The sequence below is a fragment of the Ranitomeya variabilis genome, chromosome 5 (genome assembly GCF_051348905.1).
Source record: "Ranitomeya variabilis isolate aRanVar5 chromosome 5, aRanVar5.hap1, whole genome shotgun sequence".
NCBI classification, from domain to species: domain Eukaryota; kingdom Metazoa; phylum Chordata; class Amphibia; order Anura; family Dendrobatidae; genus Ranitomeya; species Ranitomeya variabilis.
In genome coordinates this window covers 244,460,233-244,479,254 of record NC_135236.1, presented here as the reverse complement: position 1 = coordinate 244,479,254, position 19,022 = coordinate 244,460,233, and the positions used below count along the sequence as shown (strand labels likewise).

Here is a 19,022-nt window from a genome sequence, read left to right as displayed (position 1 = left end):
GTTGCACAAAACAATCACTTTACAGAAAAAAATAATTCTAGTTATTTTTTTTTCTTCTATTATGCTACCATGGAGGAAAAGGGGATGGTTGGAGCCTACCACACTTGTAAAATTAGAGTCCATGAGAGACAAAACCGGTGGATGCCATGTCTCCATCTGGTGCAGCACAGCAACAATAGAAGGAAAAAAGAGGGAGAGTGGCACTTCCAGCAGCTCAAAAAATCAGGGATTTTATTTATCAAGTCATAAAAAAGACAAACAGGGTTAAAAAACTATGTGTTTCTGGCATCCAGGAGAATCTTAATCATCACGATGATTAAGGGCATCCATGATGCCAGAAATGCATCTGCCGCTCTCCCTCTTTTTTCCTTCTATGCTACCATAGACTTGTGTTAATGTGGAGTTGATTTTTATTTAGTTTTTGGCAGATGTAATCGAATACACATATGTTCATACACATGCACACTAACATCTGATTCACACATATATGAATTTACGCAACTAGAACACATGATACAAAACCTATAACATTTTCAAGTACAAGACATGCTGCAATGGTGGATGCCTACACCGGGAAGCCGCAACACTATACCCAATCATGGATTATGCTCATACGGTAACAGTATTGATGGGAAGGTGCATCATCTTACTCTACAGTCATAATTGAAAATGTATTGTAGACTTCTGTATGTGGTAAATGGCTCAGGTAACCTTCCCATCCTCTCGGTTTAGGTAATTATGAAACGCTGATTCGATGAGGTTTACTGATATTTTATTTCCATAAATGAAAACCCCAAAGTAAGTGCTCAGCATAGAGCACAGTTCAAATGTAATCCCAATTGTTATGTACAGTGGTGTGAAAGTGTTTGCCCCTTTCTAATTTACTATTCTTTTGCATGTTTTAGACAATTAAATGTTTCAGATCACTAAACAAATTTAAATACTAGACCAAGATAACACAAGTAAACACAAAATGCAGTTTGTAAAAGAAGGTCTTTATTATTAAAGGAAAAATAAATCCAAACTTACAGAGCCCTTTAAAACATAAATTAACTGAGGTTTATCACTTTTTTGAGAAGCTTTCAAATTCCCCAGCCACACCCAGACCTGATTCCTACCACATCTTTATCTCAATCAAGAAATCAGTTAAATGGGACCTGCCTGACAAAGTAAAGTAGACCAAATGATCCTCAAAAGCAAGTCATCATGCCGCGATCCAAATAAATTCTAGAGCAAATGAGAAGCAAAGTCATTGAGATCTTTCAGTCTGGAAAAGGTTATAAAGCCATTTCTAAAGCTTTTGGACTCCAGAAAACCACAGTGAGAGCCATTATCCACAAATCGTGAAAATATGGAACAGTGGTGAACCTTCTCAGGAGTGACCGGCCAACCAAAATTAACTTAAGAGCACAGCGACAACTCATCCAAGAGGTTGCAAAAGACCCAACAACAACAATCAAAGAACTGCATGCCTCTTTTGCCTCAGGTCAGTGTTCATGACTATACCATAAGAAAGAGACTGGACAAAAATTAGCTGCACTATACAGTTGTTTTAAGGCCACAGAATCCATGTACCTGCCTAGTGCGTTAATGAAGAGCTGGCAAACCACTGCACACAACAATGTCACCATCTGACCTTCGCTGATACGATAGTGAATATTATAGCCCTGGGAACCATGTGCTATATCCGGGTGAGGGAGACATCAGCAGTGTGATCAGGTCAACTGGGAAAGCAGTGGGAAGACACAGGAAGTAGGGAACAATGCTGATATATTTCTGTACTGATGATGGTTCTGGTGATGTATTTGTGTACTGATGGTGGTTCTGGTTATGTATTTCTGTACTAATGTTGGTTCGAATGAGGTATTTCTGCGCTGATGGTTCTGGTGAGGTATTTCTGTACTGATGGGAGTTTTAATGATATATTTATGTACTGTTTGTGGTTCTGGTGATGTATTCATATACTGACTGTGGTTCTGGTTATGTTCTTTTGTACTGATGGGGGTTGTGATGCTATATTTCTATACTGATAAGAGTTTTAATGATGTATTTCTGGTGTTCTGGTGATGTATTTCTGTACTGATGATGGTTCTGGTCATGAACTTCTGTGATTTTATTGGTTCTGATCCTGTGCACATATAACAATCCATAAATTGTAAAATTACAAGGCTATATTTATGTTGGGAGCATTAAAAGAGTTGTCCAGGTTTGTGATGAATGTCTGCAGTCATTCTATGTTACTGCAGACTTCTAAATGCTCACAGCACATTGTCAGGATAATTTGGAAAGTGGGAGGTCACATAACTGCAAGCAATTTGCACTCATGCGACCATCCGCCAACTAGATGTACTCTGCCTTGCTCAATTTACTTGTAATTTGAAAGGCCGACCATGTCTAGTCGTAATGTGCCTGGGAGTATGCAAATTGCATACTTGTGGTCACATGACTGCCCACTATGTCGACCAGCATCAGAGAATTGTGGCAGGATGTGGTGCGCACACTGTGAGGATTCAAAAGTTGGGAGCTAGATAGAGGAACTGTAGAATTTCATCCCAAGCCTGGACAACCCCTTTAATTATAAACATAAGTACTGTACCATACCCTATCTTAAACACCTGTATTATACTCACTGTCAGGATTCGGCTCTGCTTGTCAGTTCCAGCAATCATCATGTGACCACTCATTTGTGATTTTCATAAATAGTCACTAGCATCTCTTTCTGCTTCTCTCAATGGAGAAGGAGCTGTAATATTTTACTAATCAACTAATCATTGAGAGAATTATGGAGAGCAACTAGTCGGCATGTGACTATAAGTGTGCAAATCTATATATATAATTGTCTAAGGGGTACTTCCGTCTGTCTGTCTTTCTGTTTGTCCCTGAAATCCCGCGTCGCTGATTTGTCTCGCCAGCTGCGTGTCCTGGCTGCCGTGACCAATCAGCGACGGGCACAGCCCGGCCGAGAATTAGTCCCTCCCTACTCCCCTGCAGTCAGTGCCCAGCGCCCGCATACTCCCCCTCTAGTCAGCGCCCACACAGGGTTAATGCCAGTGTTAACGGACCGCGTTATGCCACGGGTAATGCACTCCGTTAATGCTGCTATTAACCCTGTGTGTCCCCAACTTTTTACTATTGATGCTGCCTATGCAGCATCAATAGTAAAAAAAAGTCATGTTAAAAATAATAAAAAAAACCAAAACCTGCTATTCTTGCATTCCGTAGTCCGCCGAGGCACGCGCGGCTGCCGCCATCTTCCGTTCCCAGAGATGCGCATTGGCACAGCTTCGCTGGATCCCCGCGGGTGAGTATATAACTATTTTTTATTTTAATTATTTTTTTTTAACAGGGATATGGTACCCACACTGCTATATACTACGTGGGCTGTGTTATATACCGCTTGGCTGCTATATACTACCTGGCCAGTGTTAGATACTATGTGGGCTGTGTTATATACTGCATGGCTGCTATATACTATGTGGCCAGTGTTAGATACAGCTTGGGCTGTGTTATATACTGCGTGAGCTGTGCTATATATTATGTGGCCAGTGTTATATACTGCGTGGGCTGTGTTATATACTATTTGGGCTATGTTATATACTGCGTGGCCAGTGTTATATACTGCGTTGCCTGTATTAACGCATCGGGTATTTTACAATATGTTTGTATGTATATAGCAGCCACATAGTATATAGCACAGGCCACGTAGTATTTGTCTGCTATATACTACATGGCTCCTATATACTACATGGCCTTTGCTATATACTATGTGGCTGCTATATACATACATACATACATATTCTAGAATACCTGATGCGTTAGAATCGTGCCACCATCTAGTAGCATATAATCGGTTACTTGACAACTAATCAAACTGCTTATGCTGTGTATAGGAGGGGAGCATCAAACTGAATTCCTGACTCGAGACTGGAGAATCTATATCCGCCTCTGGCTTAATAGTGCTAGAAGCCTGAGGAAAGTTCAGTAGCTGCTATATGAGATGGTGAATACTAGCATAAGGAAAATTTGTCTTTAGGAAATAGCAATGTAAGACTAGGTTCACATGTTGCGTTTTTCATGCTTTTTTCCCCACAGGTAAAACCTGCTCTATTGGTAGTAAGAAACTTGCTTCAAAAAAGCAGGTTTTGCTTAGTTTTTGGTGGTTTTTTTCTGCATTTTTGTCACGGTTCATTTGTCTCTTGTGCATGCTGATATAGTTCAGTGCATAAAACAAAATCTGATTCTATTTAATCAGGTTTTGGCACAAAAAATGCAGAAAAAACTGATACTTGCATTTTTTCAGCATTTTTTGCACCAGGCATTACTTTAAATTGGTGAAAAACACTGAAAAAACACTGAAAGAAGTGACATACTGCATTTTGCAAAAACCAACGTATTGCTCAAAATACTGAGAACAAAAAAAACAAGCTGTGCGCATGAGATTTTTGAAATCTGACACTTGATACTGTAAAACACAGCTGAAAAACTTCATGAAAAAAATGCATTAAAAATAGCTGAAAAAAAGGAAAGTATGAACACAGCCTTGCAGTAGAGTATGATTGACCTTGATTAAAATCCAAGTAGTGTAACCTCAAGTGTATTTTATGCTTTAGAATATTATCTCTGGGATTTCGTCATCATTCAATTCCAAATCTGTTTCCAAATTTTCTATATTATTCTTGTACTGAGGTTCTTCATTTTCTTTGTAACCTTCCGGTGTCTTTATTTTCTCCTGGATCAATTTCGGAGGCTTGTTTTGAGCTCCCACCATTTCTCGTAGGATGAATTTTCCCTCACTTTTTTTGTTATTTTCTTCTATTTTGATGAGTTCTTTTGATGTATCGGTAAGACCTTCTTTTGCAAAGATTGCTTTGTCTTCTGTGTCTTCCATTTTGTTGTTTTGATTTGTTAGTAGTAGATTTTTGTTTTTTGGTGGTAACATTGGCTTTTGAGCATCGACTTTTTTAATCTTAGTTTGGTTAAGATTAACAGATTCTGAAGCCTTTAGATCAGAACCGTTTTCACTACGTTTTGTTTCCTGTTCAGTGCTTAGTTCTGATGTGGTGGATTGAGTTTCTTTTATTGTTACACTTTTATGTTGGTCTTTCTCTTCAGATATTGATTTGGACATGTTTTCTGTTAAATACTGTATATTCTCCAAATTCATAATCCCATCTTCATTATCTTTTAGTTCTAAAAACATTTCTTGTAACTTCTGCATGGCCTTCAGCGTACTTAGTTTAGCATTATCTAGAAAAATACAAAAAACTAATTGTCATAACATAACAGTCTATGTATTGATTGCTATATGCAGATGATTTCTTCTTAGTGGCCTCTCTAAAATAATAGCTTAATCTATTGAATAAGAAACTGTCTGTTTCCCACTGTACTGCAGATTACTACTAACTCACTATTTATTCTTACTAACAACAAAAAACACCTTAGTCAATTACTTTATTGATGGCAGGTAAGAAGAATTTGAAGTACTGAAATTGAGAATTATTGCATGATACCAATGGGATGCATTAAACATTTTTGTAGGCTCCTCTTTTTGATTCTCCATCCATTTAACGTAAAAACTAATATTTCATTTAAATATTCCCTATCCTCCCCTTTCTACTTTAACTACCTATCTGTGTTTTTTTCTCACTTCCAAATACATTTCATTTGAGTCTCTCAGCATGCACTGGGGATTCTCAAGCAAGATGACATCAAGGAGCTGCTGTCACCATTTTGAAGTGGATCGTCATCAGGGACGATGCTTAAAGGGGATAGTTTATTTTCTGCTACACTGAGAATGTGCTTGCTGTCCATTAAAACATATGCTCAGTATGTTTTCCCTGCTCACAGCTATGTTACTTTAATTGTACACTGACAGTGCGCTCCCTCGCTGACTCTGAAGATAATTGAGCACTCTCTTGCCAGCTCATCACTGTTCTCTCCTGCCGGTTGTCACTTATTTTTGGAGCCGATGTGGGAACTCATTCTCAGTAACGGACCCGGCAAGAGAGTGCTCTCCTGCCAGTTTGTCACTTTTCTTTAGAATCTGTGAGGGAGTGCACTGTCAGTGATGAGCCGGCAAGAGAGCATTCTTCTACCAGCTTGTCACGTCTCTTTAGGGCTGACAAGGGAAAGCAGTGTCAGTGACGAACTGACAAGAGAGCACTCACGCTGACTAGACATTTCTCTTTAGCATGAGCAAGTGAGCCCACTGTCAGTGACAACATTACAAGAGAGAATTCTCCTGCCAGTTTGTCACTTCTCTTTAGAGTTAGAGAGAGAGTGCACTGTCAGTGCACAAAGAAATTATTCAGTGGGGAGCAGGGACAGGATAATTAGCATATGTCAATATTGTAACTGGAACATGTACAATAAAGCAAAGATCAACCCAGCACCTGAGATCATCGTTCTTGATTACAATCCATTTTAGGGTATGTGCACACGTTGCGGATTTCCTGTGGATCTGCAGCGTTTTTTTACGTGCAGAAACGCTGCAGATCCGCAAGTGATTTACAGTATAATGTAAATCAATGTGAAAAAAAAAACGCTGTGCTAATGGTGTGGAAAACTCCGTGCGGAAACGCTGCGGATTAAAAGAAGGAGCATGTCACTTCTTTTTTGCAGATCTGCAGCGTTTTTGTACCCGTTCCAATATAGAAATCCGCAGGGGTAAAAAACGCAAGAAATCCGCACAAAATTCACACAAAGAAAGCAACAAATTCGCACAAAGAAAGCAACAAATCCGCACCTGCGTTTTCTGCCAAGAGATGCAGAATCCGCACCAGAAATTCCTAAGCCTAATCTGCAACATGTGCACATAGCCTAAGGGTGGGGAAAAAAATCTTTGGCAGTGATCGTGACGTCATCCCCATGATGTTATCTTGTTTGAGAATCCCCAGTGCATGCTGGGAGATGCAAACAAAATGTCATCGCAAGTAAGAAAATAAAACACAGATAGGAAGTTAGAGTAGAGAGGGTAGGGATTTTTTAAATTAAATATGTTAGAAAATATGCTCCATTTTTCTTTACATTACATAGAAAAAGAATCTGATTAAATTTAGCTTGGTTTTGGACAACCTCTTTAACAAGAACAAACATCGCAATACGGTACTATTTTATATATATGCAGGGGCAATTTTAACTGGAAGTTTTATGCGCATTGACAGACATATGCATAATGAATCTACTAATGAATAGTAATTGAAATGACACACTGCCATCTAGAGGTAGATTACAGGATGGAAAAACACAAGACTATATTTCCACACAAAACATGCATACTCTGTACTTATCTTTAAGGTTTTTGCACGGTATTTTTAATAAAGTTATGTAGCTGTTTCCCTGCCCTCCCCTTATTGATTCTTCTTAGTGAATGTATTACCTTTTTTATGACAAGTACAGTTGTGTAAAGTAATAGTGTAAGTTGTTTAAATATGACATTTGTATTTTCTTTTGAGAGTAAAAGCAAATGGCAGCATAAAAATATTAAAAAAATTACAGTTGCAGTAACTTGGTGTGACAGTTGAGTCCATATGCTTGCGGATGTTGAAAATGTTAAGTACAGCAATATTCGTCATCCCCTGCTTCTGGTGACTTTTTACCAGCTGCAGCCGTGATATTTATTTATGTTATTTGCTTCTATATATTGTCATCAATTCCACAGTGATGTATACACATAATCACTATCCGCATTGTGTCTCACAATCTAAATTCCCTATCAGTATGTCATTGGAGTGTAGGAGGAAACCGGAGCAATCTTACGCAAGCCCAGAGAGAACTCCTTGCAGATGTTGTCCTTGGTGGGGTTTGAACCCAGGACCCCAGCATTGCAAGGCAACAGTGCTAACCACAAAAGCCACTGTGTTTTCCATGATGTCATTTCTTCACATGACACTTCACTTAATTTCCACTACACTTAATTACTTGTCTCAGAGGCTCACACCATCTATATCGGAAAGTCATTGCTCAAGACGGGGAGAGAGTATTACTATACGACCTGATTAAAGGTCTGTAGCCTTGCACTGCTTGGTTTCTAGGCTTATATACCACCAAGAACAATATCTGTAAGGAGTTTGTTTGTTCTCCCCGTGTTTGCTCCAGGTAGTCTGATTTTCTCTCACACCTCAAAGACATAAAAATAGGAAATATAGATCCTGAATCCCAGTGGTGATGATGTTGTCTGTAAAAGTGTTGTGGAAATTACACTAAGATCACTGAATAAGTGAGCAAAATGAATAAAACTGTCCAGGATGTAAAGCAATTTGTAAAGACAGGGAATGCTTTTATAAAAACAAACAAAACCCAAACATGATTTCTCATTTTGCAAATACACTGATGACCTCATGTGGTCTCTGCCTACTTTCCAGTAGCTCAGGCTGGGGAGACTCGAGCCCTGGGACATATTAATGGGGGGGGTTCAGTGCTTGGGTTGCTAGCCCTTTAACTGTTCTTCAAAGTGTGCACACATGAGAGTTCACTAGTGAACGTGGCCCATACAACGGTGGATTGCTTCCTGATCATGAAAGGACATACTTTGTGGGCGGAGTTAGCATGCTCTATGCACCCATCTTGATTCTTGTTTCACCTTCTACCTCAGACTCCTGTGGGATGCATATGCAGTGTATCCTATGTGATGTATGTACACCTTCCTCAGTGTCTCCTATGTGATATATGTATACCTGTGTCATTGTCTCCTGTGTGATGTGTATATACCAGGCTCGGTGACTGTAGTGTATATAGAGCAATCGCAGTGTATCTTTTGTGATGTATATACAGAAGTCTCAGAGTCTCCTGTGTGATGTATGCATAGCAATCACAGTCTACCCTATGTGATGTATTTACATATTTACACCAGTTTCAGGGTATCCTATGGGATGTATAAAGCAGCCTCAGTGTATCATATGTGATATACACTACCGTTCAAACGTTTAGGGTCACTTAGAAATGTCCTTATTTTTGAAAGAAAAGCACAGTTTTTTCCAATGAAGCTGACATTAAATGATTCAGAAATACACTCTATACATTGTTAATGTGGTAAATGACTATTCTAGCTGCAAACGTCTGGTTTGTAATGCAATATCTTCATAGGTGTATAAAGGCCCATTTCCAACAACCATCACTCCAGTGTTCTTATGGTACTTTGTGCTTGCTAACTGTGTAAGAAGGCTAATGGATGGTTAGAATACCATTGAAAACCCTTGAGCAAGTATGTTAGCACAGCTGAAAACAGTTTGGCTGATTAGAGAACCTATAAACCTGACCTTCCCTTGAGCTAGTTGAGAATCTGGAGCATTACTTTTATTGGTTCCATTAAACTCTCAAAATGGCCAGAAAAAAAGAGCTTTCATGTAAAACTCAACAGTCTTTCTTGTTCTTAGAAATGAAGGCTATTCCATGCGAGAAATTGCCAAGAAACTGAAGATTTCCTACAACGGGGTGTACTACTCCCTTCAGAGGAGAGCACAAACGGGCTCTAACCAGAGTAGAAAGAGAAGTGGAAGGCCCCGCTGCACAACTGAGCAACAAGACAAGTACATTAGAGTCTGTAGTTTGAGAAATCGATGCCTCACAGGTCCTCACTGGCAGCTTCATTAAATAGTAAACGCAAAACACCAGTGTCAATGTCTACAGTGAATAGGCGACTCCAAGATGCTTCAGGGCAGAGTGGCAAAGAAAAAAGCCATATGCTAGCCTCTCAATGTCTCCTATGTGATATCTGTACAGCAGTCTTAGGGTATCCTATGTGATGTGTACAGCAGACCTTGCACTACGTGAGTTCTACAAACATTATGTGAGTGATGAATTTCCCTCTTTGCGGAGACGTGCAGTGAAATATGAAACATATGAATTCTGAACAACTTACTGCTACAAGCAGTTCTTAGCAAAACTTATCATCACAAAGTGTCAACTGCTCTCCAGACTCCAGACTGACACAAATTTGGAAAAGCAGTTGCAAGTAGCAATATCATCACTAAGACCTAACTTTAGAAAATAGTACTATTTATCACACTAAAGGGTAGTCACATATTTGACCACATATAGCAGGCTAATTTTAAGTTGGTAATTTTGAATGGCCTGGGAATGATGTTATAAATATCAAAATGACCTTTGGTAGAAAGCAGGTTTCTCACTTCTGCAATAGCTGATCACATGCCATTTAACAACATGACCTCTATAGCTAATTACTGGCCCGCATGCCTGTTTGGATGGCACAAGACCAGTAAGGCCAGCAGCAATTATGCGGGTAGATGGAATGTGATCAGCTACTATAAAGTAAATGGTGGTTAGCAGGCCACAAGAGCAGGGGTATAGCTGATTGAATAATATGATTTTATTTCAGAATTTTATTATTTTTTTTTAGCATACTCTGCCTATAAAAATATACCCTGAAAAACCCATTTATAGTACAACAAAACTAAGAACTTTGTCAAGCAAATACTAAATTCTTTCTTTTTGACCATAGACGTCTATAACAGTTAGGAATCCAGGAAGATGGACTATATTTATTTGGGAACATTCCTGAAATAGCTTGTACCTTCATACACCATAACCCTAAACATCACCTGCCATTGAGTAAGAGCTGAAAAAGTTGGATGCAGAAGAAGTTTCATGTGGCTCTTAACAGATCTGGTTCACTTTTAGTATTTTTAATTATATTCCCATGTGTGGTGTTGTTAGGACAATACTTTATTTTAAAAGGTGTCCTGCAAATTATATTACTGCACATTTTCTCATGTTTTTCTCATTCTTTATTTACCCTTAGTTATTTTTGTTATGCTGAACCTATTTGAAGCATGACCATTCAAGCTTCTTTAGGGTTTTCTCCGGTCTTCTGATAATTGTCTTAAAAAAATGCTGATATTGTCGGCAAGAGCGGGCGGTCCTGTGAGCGCATGAATATGATTTGCATACTTCAAGCCACATTTCAACTAGACATACTCAGCCTGACCTTAAAGAAGGCTTTGCAATTTCTTTTTCGAAAGAGCCATTTATAATAAATACCCCTGCTATGTTAATAATATAATGTAATTCAACAAGGCCTTACCTGAGTCCGTGTCCTTTATAGGTGGACGTTTACTAGAGACTTCTATACTCTGTTTGCCTTTAGCTTTATAAAAATATTGAGGTGTTGACCCCAATAAGGAGCTCACTGTTGCATTCACTGAAGTACTTGATTGTGTTGTAGCTCTTTTAGAGAAAGTTTCATTTTGTTTTGTTACTTGTGCTATTTTTTCAATCACGTTCCCGTTACGTTTATTGCAAAGTTTACTCAGCATACTGATGACATTCATGCATTGAGTCCTACAGGGAAATAAAACATATTTTTATTACAGCAAATCAAAATGTCCCTAGAGTTTAAAGGGAATCTGTCACAACCAGAGGCGTACCCTCTTTACCCTTTGTTAAAGCGAGCACGCGAAACGCGCGTCAGGGGTTGTGGGAAGGTTGCTCCAGGTCCGGACTAATGATGGGTAAACGTTTACCTTATTGCAGTAGTATACATGTGGGCAGCACATGGGCACACTGCATTACTTCATAGGATAGCTACTCAGTGATACTATTTGAGCTTGGGTTTTGAGCACCTGGATATGACTGCCTATTCTTTCTGCTTTCCCAAGTCTTACTGTGGACCTGCAACCTTCCCTTAGTGTACCTATCGGTTTCCTCCATTCCCCAACTTATTTCTGGATATGTTTCATTGTTTCTGTACTTAATTTGATCAATTAATAAAGGATATTTATTTATTTAATTATTTAGTGGTTTTCTCGTTACTCCTTGTCTTTTGTTGTTTATGATATTGTTGGAGTACTCCACTTTGGCAAATATATTACTACCATTTCAGGAGAGTTTAAACTGTATCATGCTCTCGGCCTTTATATATGGAACATGTTTTTTGATTATTGTATCAGAGTGTAACTGTATGTGCGGGCTGTGCATGCCAATAAAGTTACAGTAGCGTAACGCTTGGTGGGCACCTCAGAGCGCAGGGCCCGGAGCGACCACCCCCTCTGCCCTCCAGTAGCTACACTACTGGTCATCACAGTTGACCTATCTAAACTATTAACAACATGGGAATACAGGATATAGAATGCTGAAAACAGTCCTACCTGTATGTCTCATATCAGACGTCTTGTTGTTAAGTTTATCACTTTATGTAAATGACCTGTTCCAGACTCTGGGAAGGTTGCTGCCTGGAAAACAACTCTGCCTCCGGAGATTTTACATGCAGGTGGAGTTACCAGTGTATCGGCCATTCTCTGCTCTCCTAATCTCACTGCAGAGCTGTGCGTAATTATAATCCCACGTTTACATGTTCAGTATTTGGTTAGTATTTTACATCAATATTTTTAAGCCAAAGTCATAAGTGGAACAATCAGAGGATAAGGTTTTGGCACAAAAATGGTGCAAAGCATGATATCTGCATTTTTGGTCTGGTTTTTAAATTTTTTATGCCAATTTTCAGCTGAGTTTTACAGTACTAGCAAAGCCTGTGAGATTTCAGAAATCCCATGCACACACATTGTTTTTTTAGTTGTCAGTATTTTGTGCTTTGCATTTTTTTTGCACAATAGAGCATGTCACTTCTTTCAACGTTTTTTCAGCGTTGACTTGAATGAGTGGTGAAAAAACGCTGAAAAATGCACCGAAGATGCAGGTACCATGTTTTGCTGCATTTTTTTGTGCCAAAACCTGATTCTATGGGATAGGACTTTTTTTTTCAATACTAAACTTTATCAGCATGCACAAGAGACAAATCTAGCATGCCAAAACCACCACAAAAAATCTTCAAAAAGTCCACAAAAAACGCAAGAAAAAACAAAGAAAACGTGCTTTTTTACGCAACTTCTTTCCTACCAAGAGATCAGGTTATGCTGCAGAAAAAAAAATGCTGAAAAACCGCCTAGTGGTTTTCGCTTACACATACTGTTGTAAAATACTGTCCAAATACTGAACGTATGAATATGGCCTAACTGACACATCTGCAGGTTCCTCTCAGGGCTTCCATCTCTCAGGCAGACAGGGTTGCAATATTGTTGCCAGTGGCATAACTTGAAATTCATGGGCTCCGATGCGAAAGCTCCAACGGGGCCCCCATATATTTTAAAACTTTAATAGCAATAGTCTTTTTCTGTATGCCAAAAGGACTTTTAGAGCCCCCTAGGCTCCATGGCCCAGTTGCCATTGCAAACCCTGCACCTGTTGTAGTTACACCCCTGATTGTTGCTATACAGCAGAGCTCAGAGAGAGAAGATTCAAAAGTATGCTGTCACACGGTGACTGTAGACTTTTCATTTTTGAGTGGACAACACCTTTAAGTAGATGGATTAGTTCTGATTACTTACCACGTGACAAGAACCACTTTCTCATTTGCTTTTTTACACATATATACTTTTGTTAAGGAAATCAACGGCAATATATTATTGATAAATACATTTCTAAAAAGTGCTACGTGGCAGTTTAAAAGCACTAGCGACCTGACAGGCTTGCTTGAAATGTAGAATGCTCCTTAATATTCAGTCATAGAATTATGTTATCCAGTCATGGTTTAGTATCACAGGATTGCAAACATAATAGTGGTATGCAAATAATGGAAAAATTAAACATTTTCTAAACATCTCAAATTTTTTAAGTAGTATGAGCGCCACACACAGAAACAGATGCACTTACCAGCCTCGGCATGGTTGTCTTAGGAAAGTTCTGCAATGCTGCATGCACTTGTGCAAGCAAATCATCAAGATCTTCTGCTAGAAGTTCCCTTGGCCAATGTGGTCCCAGATGTGCTTGATGGGAGACAAGTCTGGAGACTCTGCAGTCTGTGGTACCACGTTTAAGCCACACAATCTGGTCAGAGTAGCATGAGCAACATGCGGCCTGGTGTGGCATTGAGAAACAGATGCTGGGATGCATATAAGGTCTTTTGTTGCTTGTGCTACTGTGAGTGGTCTACATGGTCTAAACCTGCTACCATAGCCTCCAGCACCTCCAGACATGTCTCCCATCTTATACATCTGGTATGTTATTGATCTGGTATTGCAGAGGGAGCTGCCAGCAGTGGACCTTGATGGTTTATGAGTCCAAGTGCAGTCAGTGTGGCAGTACGTTTTTCAGACAACCATTAACCCCTTCCTGATCTGTGACGCAGCGTATGCATCATGAAAGTCGGTGCCAATCCGACCTGTGACGTATATGCTGTGTCACAGAATGATCGCGTCCCTGCAGGCCGGGTGAAAGGGTTAACTCCAATTTCACCCGATCTGCAGGGACAGGGGGAGAGGTACTTCAGCCCAGGGGGGGTGGCTTCACCCCCCCGTTGCTGCGATCGCTCTGATTGGCTGTTGAAAGTGAAACAGCCAATCAGAGCGATTTGTAAAATTTCACCTAAGAAAACTGGTGAAATATTACAATCCAGCCATGGCCGATGCTGCAATATCATCGTCCATGGCTGGAAACTCTGATGTGCCCCCCACCGCCACCAATCTCCTCCCCAGTCCTCCGTCCGCCTGTTAGCTCCCCATCCTCCTGTTCACTCCCCCCGTGCTCCAATCCCACCCCCGTGCTCTGATCCCACCCCCCGTGCTCCGATCCCCCCGTGCGCTGCTCTCCCCCTCATACTTACTGAGCCTCCCGGTGTCCGTCCGTCTGCTCCATGGGCACCGCCATCTTCCAAAATGGCGGGCGCATGCGCAGTGCGCCCGCCGAATCCGCCGAATCTGCCGGCCGGCAGATTTGTTCCAGGTACATTTTGATCACTGTGATAAAACCTATCACAGTGATCAAAATAAAAAAAATAGTAAATGAACCCCCCCTTTATCACCCCCATAGGTAGGGTCAATAATAAAATAAAGAAAATAGATTTTTTTCTTTTTTCTCCACTAGGGTTAGAATTAGGGTTAGGGTTAGAGTTAGTGCTAGGGTTAGGGCTAAGGTTAGGGTTAGGGCTAGGGTTAGGGCTAGGGTTAGGGCTACGGTTAGAAATAGGGTTAGAACTAGGGTTAGGATTAGAATTGGGCTATGTGCACACGGCGCGGACTTGGCTGCGGATCCGCAGCGGATTGCCCGCTGCAGATTCGTAGCAGTTTTCCATCAGGTTTTCAGTACCATGTAAACCTATGGAAAACCAAATCGGCTGTGCCCATGGTGCGGAAAATACCGCGCGGAAATGCTGTGTTGTATTTTCTGCACATGTCAATTCTTTGTGCTCATTCCGCAGCATTTTACACCTGTTCTTTAATAGGAATCCGCAGGTGAAATCCGTACAAAAAACACTGGAAATCCGCGGTAAATCCGCAGGTAAAACGCAGTGCCTTTTACCTGCGGATTTTTCAAAAATGGTGCAGAAAAATCTCACACGAATCCACAACGTGGGCACATAGCCTTAGGGTTAGGGTTGGAATTAGAGTTAGGGTTGGAATTAGGGCTAGGGTTGGAAATAGGGTTAAGATTAGGCTTGTGGTTAGGGTTATGGTTAGGGTTAGGGGTGTGTTGGGGTTAAGATTGTGGTTAGGGTTGGGATTAGGGTTAGGATTAGGGTTAGGGTTGGGATTAGGGTTAGGGGTGTATTGGGGTTAGGGTTGTGGTTAGGGGTGTGTTGGGGTTAGGGTTCTGATTACGGTTATGGCTAGAGTTGGGATTAGGGTAAGGGGTGTGTTGGGGTTAGTGTTGGAGTTAGACTTGAGGGGTTTCCACTTTTTAGGCACATCAGGGGTCTCCAAACGCAACATGGCGCCACCATTGATTTCAGCCAATCTTGCGTTCAAAAAGTCAAATGGTGCTCCCTCCCTTCCGAGCCCCGACATGCACCCAAACAGTGGTTTACCCCCACATATGGGGTACCAGCATACTCAGGACAAACTGGTCAACAATTATTGCGGTCCAATTTCTCCTGTTACCCTTTCGAAAATAAAAAATTGCTTGCTAAAACATAATTTTTGAGGAATGAAAATTATTTTTTTATTTTCACGGCTCTGCGTTATAAACTTTTGTGAAGCACTTGGGGGTTCAAAGTGTTTACCACACATCTAGATATGTTCCTTGGGGATCTAGTTTCCAAATTGGGGTCACTTCTGGGGGTTTCCACTGTTTAGGCACTTCAGGGGCTCTGTAAATGCAACGTGACGCCCACAGACCATTCCATTAAAGTCTGCATTTCAAAAGTCACTACTTCCCTACTTCCCTTCCGAGCCCCGACGTGTGCCGAAACAGTGGTTTACCCCCACATATGGGGTATCAGCGTACTCAGGGCAAACTGGGCAACAAATATTGTGGTCCAATTTCTCCTGTTACCTTTGTGAAAATAAAAAATAGCTTGCTAAAACATCATTTTTGAAGAAAGAAAAATGATTTTTTATTTTCATGGCTCTGCGATGTAAACTTCTGTGAAGCACTTGGGGGTTGAAAGTGCTCACCACATATCTAGATAAGTTCCTTCGGTGGACTAGTTTAAAAAAAGGGGTCACTTGTGGGGAGTTTCTACTGTTTAAACACATCAGGGGCTCTGCAAACGCAACGTAACGCCCGCAGACCATTCCATCAATGTCTGAATTCCAAAACGTCACTACTTCCCTTCCAAGCCCCGACGTGTGCCCAAACAGTGGTTCCCCCTGACATATGGGGTATCAGCATACTCAGGACAATCTGGACAACAACTTTTGGGGTCCAATTTCTCCTGCTACCCTTGTGAAACTAAAAAATTGCTTGCTAAAACATCATTTTTGAGGAAAGAAATATGATTTTTTTATTTTCATGGCTCTGCGTTGTAAACTTCTGTGAAGCACTTGGGGGTTCAAAGTGCTCACCACATATCTAGATAAGTTCCTTAGGGGATCTAGTTTCCAAAATGGGGTAACTTGTGGGGGGTTTCTACTGTTTAGGCACATCAGGGGCTCTGCCAACGCAACGTGACGCCCGCAGACCATTCAATCAAAGTCTGCATTTTAAAAGTCACTACTTCGCTTCCGAGCCCTGACGTGTGCCCAAACAGTAGTTTAGCCCCACATATGGGGTATCAGTGTACTCAGGACAAACTGGGCAACAACTTTTGGTGTCCAATTTCTCCTGTTACTCTTGTGAAAATAAAGAATTGCGGGCTAAAATATAATTTTTGAGGAAGGAAAAATGATTTTTTATTTTCACAGCAGTGCGTTATTAACTTCTGTGAAGCACTTGGGGGTTTAAAGTGGTCGCCGCACATCTAGATTAGTTCCATGGGAGGTCTAGTTTCCAAAATGGGGTTACATCTGGGGGAGCTCCAATGTTTAGGCACACAGGGGCTCTCCAAACGCGACATGGTGTCCGCTAACGATTGGAGCTAATTTTTCATTCAAAAGTCAAATGGCGCTCCTTCCTTTCTGAGCCTTGCCGTGTGCACAAACAGTGGTTTGCTACCACATATGAGGTATCAGTGTACTCAGGAGCAATTGTACAACACATTTTAGAATCCATGTTATCCTGTTGCCCATGTGAAAATGAAAAAATTGAGGATAAAATAAATTTTTTGTGAAAAAAAAGTACTTTTTCATTTTTACAGATCAATTTGTGAAGCACCTGGGGGTTCAAAGTGCACACTATGCATCTAGATAAGTTCCTTGGGGGGTCTAGTTTCCAAAATGGGGTCACTTGTGGGGGAGCTGCAATGTTTAGGCACACAGGGGCTCTCCAAACGCGATATGGTGTCTGCTAAAGATTGGAGCCAATTTTTCATTGAAAAAGTCAAATGGCGCTCCTTCCCTTTCCGAGCCCTGTCCATCGCCCAAACAGTGGTCCCCCCCCACATATGGGGTATCGGGAAATGGGATTTACATACAGAAAAGCTGAATGAAAGCCATCATTAACACCTAAACAGAAAAAAACAAGGTTACAATGGGCTAAGGAAACGCAATCGTGGACTGTGAATGACTGGATGAAAGTCATACTCAGTGATGAATTGCGAATCTGCATTGGGCCAGGTGATGATGCTGGAACTTTTGTTTGGTGCCATTCCAATTAGATTTATAAAGATGACTGCCTGAAGAGAACATGCAGATTTCTACAGTTATTGCTGATATGGGACTGCATGTCAGGTAAAGGCACTGGGGAGATGGCTGTCATTACATCTTCAATAAATGCACAAGCTTATGTTGATATTTTGGACTATTTTCTTATCCCATCAATTGAAAGGATGTTTGGGGATGATGAAATCATTTTTCAAGATGATAATGCATCCTGCCATAGAGCAAAAACTGTGAAAACATTCCTTGAAAAAAGACACTTAAGGTCAATGTCATTGCCTGCAAATAGTCCCGATCTCAATCCAATTGAAAATCTTTGGTGGAAGCTCAAAAAAACTGGTCCATGACAAGACTCCAACCTGCAAAGCTGATCTGGCAACAGCAATCAGAGAAAGTTGGAGCCAGATTGATGAAGAGTACTGTTTGACACTCATTAAGTCCATGCCTCAGAGACTGCAAGCCAGAGGTGGTGCAACCAAATACTAGTGATGTGTTGGAGTGTTTTTCTGTTTGTTTTTTATGATTCCATAATTTTTTTCTCAGAATTGAGTGATTCCATATTTTTTTCCCTATGCTTGTTATAAAAAGTGACCATTACTGACTACCACATTATTTGTTCTTGATTTCTTTTAGTGTTTCTTAAAGCCAGAAAGTTGCCATTTGAAATGACTTTAGTCTTGTGCCATGTCTGTGATCTGCTTTTTTTTCTACAAAATTAAACAACTGAATGAACATCCTCCAAGGCCGGTGATTCCATAATTATTGCCAGGGGTTGTAGAATGTATGTTAGAGCATTCAGCAACTCTTGGGCGATTTTCTACAAATATGAGTGAGTTTTAATCTAAAAAAATCTTTGTCTAACTCCTCTATAAAAATAACAGTCTTTGCTTATTTTTAATGTATATCTGCAGTTGGGGATTATATTAGGCTACGTTCACATTTGCGTTGTTGGGCGCAGCGTCGTCGACGCATACCGATGCATGAGTCATGCGCCCCTATCTTTAACATGGGGGGCACATGGACATGCCCCGGTATGCG

The 19,022-nt window shown here is 40.6% G+C and overlaps 1 protein-coding gene across 1 annotated transcript in view; it reads right to left on the bottom strand.

The window, feature by feature from the left end:
- Positions 1 to 979: 979 nt before the first annotated feature.
- The window catches only part of LOC143775610 (uncharacterized), a 148,541-nt gene continuing 130,498 nt past the window's right edge, over positions 980 to 19,022 (bottom strand). The window contains exons 6-7 of the mRNA XM_077263952.1: positions 11,042 to 11,298; positions 980 to 5,247 (exon numbers count right to left, since the gene is read on the bottom strand). Coding sequence (XP_077120067.1) covers positions 4,607 to 5,247; positions 11,042 to 11,298 — 898 coding nt within the window. The 3' untranslated portion in view covers positions 980 to 4,606. The remainder of the gene's footprint in view (positions 5,248 to 11,041; positions 11,299 to 19,022) is intronic.